We start from the raw sequence: 8,517 nt of genomic DNA on the forward strand, positions 1-8,517 counted from the left end.
AAGAGGCTAGGGGAGGGATAAATTAGGAGTCTGGGATTAGCAGATACAAACTACTGTATATAAAATAAACAAACCACAAGGTCATACTGTATAGCACAGGGAACTATATTCAATACCCTATAATAAACCATAATGAAAAAGATACAAAAAAGAATATACATATATATGTATGTGTGTATATATGTTATATATACATATAGATATATACATATATATCTATATGTATAACTGAATCACTTTGCTGTACACCGGAAACTAACACAACACCGCAAGTCAACTATACATCAATTAAAAATACGTCAATTAAAAAAAAAGTTAGTCAAAATGAAACAAAAACAAAGATATCCTCAAGGATAAATAATTTAACTAATACAAATACTCATATGGTGTTTTTAGAAATGTAATTTATTTCAATCACATTAAAAATTTTCTAGATAGCAAAACCATCAATGAAGAAAGACTAAAGATGCTTATTTAATATTTAAATACAAATTTTAAATTTGATTGATAAGTAATGAATAAACAACTAAAGCATATGCAGCATGATTTGAAAATAGAATCCAGACTCATGAATGAAGCAAGGTAAATTTTCAAGAGCAGTGTTTTAAAATTGTCTCTTAAAATCTGCCTATAGTAAAAGCTAACATGCATTCATTACTGCCAAATTATATGACTCCATGAATTAAAATCAAAGTATAACTTGATGCTATGAAAATAGTCCAAAGCAATAGCTTTTTTACAAATTATTAGCACTTTTGTTCAAAATGTTAAAATGAAACCAACAGTTGCTGTCAAAACTAGAAATATTTATTACTATACCTAAGCCTACTACATCTTCAGAATAAAAGTTTGCGGCCATCCTTCAGAAGAGCAAACATTTTTGCCTTTTTAAAAAATTTTTTCTTAAATATCTGCATTTTTCTCAAAATGCAAAGACAATTATATACCTAACTGTATATCTGAGTTAGTCTTGCAATTAAAAAAAATTAGAGGACAATAATCCTAAAATTTTCTATTTAAAATCTGTTAATACTGATAGTTTCTATATATGAAAACTAATTGTAAGATCAAAGTGGAGATGGCAATAAAAACAAGTATGTAAATCCAAAATTTAGCTTAGAGATTTCTATTAAACAATAAGGAAAAAGATGCGAGATGTCCAGAAACATAAAGAAGAGCAAGAAAACAGAGATGTTCTGCATCTACTCAGGTGATAAAAGGATCTCCACTTGGTACTAGTTGTTTTTCCTTCCTCTGTATCTACATTTTATTTTCCCAAGCCATTTTGCTGTTTCTTCAACAGTCCATTCACGTAGTATTTACTGCCAAATGTTATTTAGGCATCTTTGAGAATTAGTATAAGTGCATTTTATGTAAAAGACTGATGAACACTGAAGGACAATATTCACAAATCACTTACCTATCAGGCACCCTTGGAGCAAAACAGGATGTAGTAGAATGAACACAAAGAATGTAATCAGGCCCAAGTTCCTGGACTTTAGCCTCCACTGCTTTCAGGTCTGTGCGCAGCTCGTCACCTTCTAAAACGTTCTCTATCACCACGGGCTCAAAACCTAACCAAGTCAACCAGAAACCAAAATGTTAGTATAAACTAAAATAAGGGGAGATTGTGGACTCTAGGAAGCAGTGCTATTCTACACAAAAACTCTTAAACATTTATTCTAGTCAATGAACCCTTCTCTAATAATAAAGACCTGGCTTAATACCAGCATGAGTCAAAGGCAGGTCAAGGGCTTCCCTGGTGGCGCTGTGGTTGAGAGTCTGCCTGCCGATGCAGGGGACACAGGTTCGTGCCCCGGTCTGGGAAGATCCCAGATGCCACATGCTGCGGAGCGGCATCTAGACCACAAATCTACTTAACATTCTGATATGACACGAAAGACTAATTCTGGGAAGTAAGGAAGCAAACGTTAAATAGATGCCTACAAAAGTAATAAAGAGTCACTGATGACAAAAAGGGTCACTTAGCCCAGTTCAATTTCAGTCCACAGAAAAGTAAATCTACTCATTCTCTGGCAACATTTAAGTTTTATTTTAAATTTCTCTTTATTTCAGAGATGAACAAAAATAATAGTTCAAGTATTGAAACAAATCACAATCATCAACTTAATGTTTTACCTCTAAAGAAAAATATAAGACATTTTAGTAGACCTATCTCATAGCTTACAAAAGCCTTCTATAATTTAAATATAAAAATCGTCTTGCACGCGAGTTATGTACTCACATCTTCAGTCTTCTCAAATACCAGATCTAGCAGCAGGCTAGATTTGTGGATTTAAGAGCTATGAGGGATTCAGAAACCATTTAGCTCAACTCACTCACTTCAAAGATAAGGGAGCCAAAGTTTAGGAAGATTAAGTGCCTTCCCCAAGGTCACACAGCAATTTAAAGCAAAGTTACAGGCAGGTAGTCTTCTGTTTTAGAATCCACATCAAGTTATCCGCATTCTATCTACAGAAATATAAAACTTCAGCCACTATAAAATCATCAATTCATATACGGTGGTCCACAGAACTCTAGGTTTCATATCTATACAGCTATTAAAACAAAGAAAACTTTACTTAAATAAGTAACTTCCTAAAGACAGTTAATTCTCTATTATTTCTCAAATTCTCTACACTCAACCCTATTTTTGTTTTCAAACAACTATGATGCAAGTTTTCGGGGTTTTTTCAAGAATACAACCATCTTGCTTCCTAAGAACATAACACAGTCCAAGTCATAACATCATTTGGAAAAAGTTTACAGTTTTTCAATATGTCAATCTTTCTATAAGTTTGGTTATCAGTTCTTTGGTTAATAGTTTTCAAATTAACAGACTTGACAGCTTTATGCCACTTAAGATAAACCTTTTAATAGTCTACCCATTTCTGCTATATGTCCTTATTATGAATCCCTTTACACGAGTTTCTTTAGGATTATTTATGCAGTTTAATTACAGCCCAATACTGTTCATTTCATACAACAGACTGAGGCCATTCAAAAAATAACTTTAAATTCTCAAATTCAACTTGACCTAAGCAAGCCAAATATTAAAATACCAACTTAAAGTTTCTGTCTCATCTATACTCAAAGATGCCTGTATCCTTGTACTCTGATTCATGATAATTATTTATGTGTACTCCACTCATATATACAGAACAAACATTCCTAAAGCACCTCTTATGCTCCAGGGCATTTCATATGTCATCCCACTTAATTCTGAAAACAGTCTTCTGAGGCAGGTAATCATATCCCCATTTTAAAGAATAGGGACATACGACATAACACTTCCATTTCTTAGAGTGTACTGAAAAGAATTCAAAGCAGGGACTCAAACAGGTATTTGTACCTCCATGTTCATAGCAGCATTATTCACCACAGCCAAAAGGTGGAAGCAACCCAACCCAAGTGTGCACCAGTGAATGAATGAATGAATAAACAAAATGTGGGATATATATACAATGGGAGTCTTAAAAAAGGAAAGAAATTCTGGCACATGCTATAACATGGATGAACCTTAAAGACATTATGCTAAGTCAAATAAACCAGTCACAAAAGGACAAATATTCTATAATTCCACCTATATGAAGGACAAATTTATAGAGACAGGAAGTAGAATAGTGATTGCTAGGGACTGAGGGTGGTGGGGAGGGAAGAGTTATTGTTTAATAGGTAGAGTTTCAGTTTCAGAGGATGAAAAAGTTCTGTAGAGAGATGGCAGTGATGGTCCACAACAAGAGGAATGTAGTTAATGTCAAGGAACTATACATTTAAAACTGTTTCGTTAAAAGGGTAAATTTTGTTATGTATATTTTACCACAATAAAAAGAAGGAATAGGAACAGGTTTAGTTTCTTTTTCATTTATCTAGCTCTATACAAAAAGTTTGAATTTTCTGTGACATTGAAAAACATATATGTTACTTCTCTTCTTTTACCTGCAGTGATCATGGATTTAAAGCAGGACTTCTGGTCTATTCGTGGCCATATAATGTACTTTGCTTTTGGTCTTTTGTGTCGTAATGTTAAGAAACATAGGGTTAGACTCATACCAGTTGCCATCGGAACTACGAAGCAGTTGGTCACTGTATGGACACCTACAAATAAGAAGAAAAACAGAAATTAGTTATTCCACTTAAAAAACAGCATCCTTCTTAAAGAAATGATATACTTCTATCAAATAAAAAGAGTTAACAGACTTAGTGCTTATTCTTCTGTACTCACACTCAGGAAGCTCACTGCTAAATTCATCCTCCAGGCTTATGGCTCTGATTTTCTATCTTATTCTAAAAGTTTTATATATATATTTGTCTTTTCAAAAGCCATTTTATACTCTTTTTGGAGAGAAGCATTAATAAAAGAAATTAGGCAAAGGTTTGTGTGACTAGTCAGCCAAAAGTATTATGATTAACACAGTACATACCAGCCAACTTTATGATGTCCAGGACCAAAGAATTGGTAATTTTGTTCAAAAGGCTAGAACCTGCAGCTTTGGGTTGCACAGCAGAAATATCACCCGATCGTCCAATTCCATGAATGAACCTAAGCAAAAAATGGCCAACAACTGGACAAAAATATTCAGTGTTCTAAGTAATCCATTGTATAAGTACACAAATACAATAACCAAATAAACACTATACTTGACTACTAATAATGTGAAAATATCTAATTAAATCAAAACAAATTCATCAAGTATGCTGTGGTGGCTAGTCTTCATGATGGCCACCATCAATTCCTTTTCTCCCTATGCCCATATGCCACTGCCACACCAAGAGATGGGGTCTAATTCCTCTCTACCTGAATCTGGGCTGGCCTTAGTGACTTGCCTGATCTGGAAGAATCTAGCAGAAGTGATGGTCTGGAACTTCTGAGCTAGGTCATAAGAAGCCTTACAGCTTCTATCTGGCCTCGTGAAGGGTTTGCTCAAGGGGAGGTGGGTGGCAGGGGGTCCTCTCTTCAAAGCCAGCTGCTATGCTGGGGAAAGCCCAAGCCAAGCCACTTGGAGAGGCCATCTGAGCTCCCAGCCATCTGAGTGACTCAACTTGGATAAACTGCCCAGTTGAACCTTCAGATGACTAAACTCTCAGCCAACACCTGACTGTACTACATGAGAGACCTGAAGCAATAATCACCTGCTGAGTCCAGGTAACCTGTCAGAGGTAACAATAAATGACTATTTTAAGCCACTATGTTTTGAGGTGGTTTGTTATACAGCAATAGAAAACCAGGATATATGCAACATTAAATTCTCTTCTTTCTTCCCATTTCCCTAATCAGAGCAGTGAGCTAACTTCTAACAGGGATGAGCTGATGTTTCAAATACTGCCTTAAGTTTAGAAGAAGTACATGCTCCTTGAAAATTAGTGTGCAAATCCACTCATTTTAAATTTAATCATGTTATACACTATTTAAAGATACCTCTGAATACACTTCAAAATCAAAAATCTGTTTGTCATTTTTAGTTGCCTAGATCAGAAATTCTGCACACTGGAATTATCACAGAACACGTGTCACACTCTATTACCACTGCAACCTCACATACTAAGCATTTTTTTACATATATTATCAACTATGTTATCACCTTATTTTTAACCATTAGTTTTTCATCCAGGTCATACATTCATTATCATTAGTTTTGACTGCAATAGTTTCGGTTGAAATAAAATTCTACTATTCCTAGGAAAATTTCATCATGATTTAAAATCATGGAAGACAGGAGTTTTAAACAGTTTACCTATATTTCAGAGAAAGGCTGGAGAACAGAGAAATGATCATATTTGGAACCACTAACAACTAAATGGTTATCAGAATTGATGAAAAGCTTTCTGAACAATGCAAAAAAGTGACTTAATAATCTAAAATTATAATACACCTTTCCTACATCTACTACAACAAGCAAGATATTTATAAAATGGGATTCAGTTTAGATGCAGATGAATGACGTTAAAGTTCTATAAATATACCATTCTCTAAAAAAACTTGCCACGTTAGAAAAGAAACATGGAAAACTATAAACCACCTTAGCATATTTTAAACTCTTAACAACCAAATAGGTTTATTAGGTTAAACACTCTTAACAGAATGTAAAGACAGTACAAACATTCTTAACAGAACGTACAGCCAGTATCCTTAATCACCCACAAGCTGACAGGGTATAACCACCTCATATTAGAACTTTTACCCTATTGTCCTGAAAAGCACCTACTCAGATACATTGTTTCCATCTCCCTGTTGCATCTAGTTCACATGCCCATTTATACAAGAAGTAGGTTACAAACGGACATTTTATAATTTAATATGATTAATACTGCCACCATTGTTTTTAACAAAAAAAAAAGAAAGAAAGAAAAAAGGGAAAAGGAAATGCTTTGTACTTAAAAAAATCATACCTGTAATGTCGCCGAGCAACTAATGCAGATGCCACTCTCCCTTCCCTTTCTCCCACACCACAATTGCCCAGGAAATTGTTGCTATCCATGATTGCAAGTTCATGTAAAAAGAGTTCAAGTGTACTTTCATCCCAACCATCCTCTGGACACTTGCCCTTAAGAAAACAAAAAAAGGATTATGACTATATTTAAGAAACCATCAGGGCTTCCCTGGTGGCGCAGTGGTTGAGAGTCCGCCTGCCGATGCAAGGGACACGGGTTCGTGCCCCGGTCGGGGAAGATCCCACATGCCGCGGAGCGGCTGGGCCCGTGAGCCATGGCCGCTGAGCCTGCGCGTCTGGAGCCTGTGCTCCGCAACGGGAGAGGCCACAACAGTGAGAGGCCCGCGTACCGCAAAAAGAAAAAAGAAACCATCATTCCCCAGAACCCTACTTCAATGAACTTTAAAACTTTTCCATGCACATTTTGCCATGCTCCTCGTTTTCTAAAATTCAGACATAAATTCAGCACTCTGAAAAAACTCTGAATAGGCAAAATGTTTGTGTTACACTATATTACAATTATCCACACGATGCTGCGAGAAGTGATGATAAATACAATGAGATTACTGAGGTTTAAAGTTGCAGTTAAAAGTAACTGAAAACGAATAAACCTTATCTTCAACTAGGATTTTTCACACCAGGGTGTTAGAACTAGGGATGTCAAACTTCAATGACATTAAAATTCAGGATGCTGGCAAGAACGAGACCTGTGAAGTTCCTAAGCAACACCTGCTTCGAGTTAGTATATCGTAGTTTATAAATATAATGTGTTCCCCAGGAGTAGTGAAAGCTGGAAGACACGAACTTTGCCCTATACGCAAACAAAAAAGTAAATCATGCCGGCCTTCCCCTCGCTTCCCCAACCCGAAGTTAGGGGAAAAAAAGGGGGGGGGGGCTCGACGTTCCGAACTCCCCACATCCCCTATTAACACTCTCTGGGTTTTTGCCAGCATTGGCGAGGCTGAGAAGGAGCTGAACGGCGCAAGCCGGCATATGGCATGCCCAACTGCGAAAGAGTCCGCGGACAGGGCTCAACCAGCAAACACGAGCCTGTGAGGCAGGTCCTGGAACTAACAGGGGCGCTGGGCGGAGCCGAAGCCTGGGGGGCGCGGCAGCTGGGGAGGGACCCGAAAGCTCGGTACCTTCTCCAGAAGCAGCCGGATAAGGTGCTCGTGCGAGCGGCGGGCCTCACAGCCCTGCCGCACGTAAGCCGGCGACACCAGCCGCTCGCCCGCCGCGAAGCTCTCGCGGTTCATGTCCGCAGTGGCAACTGCTGCCGGAGAACAACTAACACACGCCGTACACACTCCGAAACCAGGAGGCGACCCTCCGCCTGGACGGTACGGGAAGGCCTTGGGACAAACATCTACGTCTCGCTCTCGCACATGCGCGAACCGCTCCAAAGAGCGTGCCAGGAGCGGAAGTATTTGAGCATGCGCAGAGGTGTCAGGGCGTTTGGCGGGCTTCAGGCTGTACAGAAAACGAGCCCCGCCTCCCTGCATCTGATTGGTCCAGTTAAACCCTAGTGTGCCTGAGATCGTCTTGAAGGAAGGACTTTTCTTCTGTGAGGAGAGGCTGAGGAGTCAGAGCAAAGTGCGTGGCGTCTCTGAAGAAAACATTTCCGAAGTTACTCTGTGTTCCACTCTTGTTGAATGATGGGCTCTGGGAGTCTGTGCTTCAGCCTTACTCAGGTCGTGTTTCTCAGATTCCTGAACCGTTCATCCTTACCCTCATACATCTCAACATTTACAGTTGCCTGGCAACCCCATTTTTTAAAACAAATTTATTTATTTATTTTTGGCTGTGTTGGGTCTTCGTTGCTGCGCCCGGGCCCCCTCTAGTTGCAGCGAGCGGGGACCACCCTTCGTTGCGGTGCGCGGGCCTCTCATTGCGGTGGCCTCTCCTGTGGCGGAGCACGGGCTCCAGGCGCGCGGGCTTCAGTAGTTGTGGCACGCGGGCTCAGTAGTTGTGGCTTGCGGGCTCTAGAGTGCAGGCTCCGTAGTCGTGACGCACGGGCCTAGCTGCTCCGCGGCATGTGGGATCCTCCCGGACCAGGGCTTGAATCCGTGTCCCCTGCACTGGCAGG

The 8,517-nt window shown here is 39.0% G+C and overlaps 1 protein-coding gene across 1 annotated transcript in view; it reads right to left on the reverse strand.

Moving 5' to 3' along the window:
• SEPSECS (Sep (O-phosphoserine) tRNA:Sec (selenocysteine) tRNA synthase) overlaps positions 1-7,687 on the reverse strand; it is a 35,457-nt gene extending 27,770 nt beyond the window's left edge. The window contains exons 1-5 of the mRNA XM_007448801.1: positions 7,574-7,687; positions 6,391-6,545; positions 4,425-4,543; positions 3,940-4,098; positions 1,421-1,574 (exon numbers count right to left, since the gene is read on the reverse strand). Of these exons, the coding sequence (XP_007448863.1) occupies positions 1,421-1,574; positions 3,940-4,098; positions 4,425-4,543; positions 6,391-6,545; positions 7,574-7,687 (701 nt within the window). The remainder of the gene's footprint in view (positions 1-1,420; positions 1,575-3,939; positions 4,099-4,424; positions 4,544-6,390; positions 6,546-7,573) is intronic.
• Positions 7,688-8,517: the final 830 nt, after the last annotated feature.

The sequence above is a fragment of the Lipotes vexillifer genome, unplaced genomic scaffold (assembly GCF_000442215.2).
Source record: "Lipotes vexillifer unplaced genomic scaffold, Lipotes_vexillifer_v1.1 scaffold100, whole genome shotgun sequence".
NCBI lineage: Eukaryota > Metazoa > Chordata > Mammalia > Artiodactyla > Lipotidae > Lipotes > Lipotes vexillifer.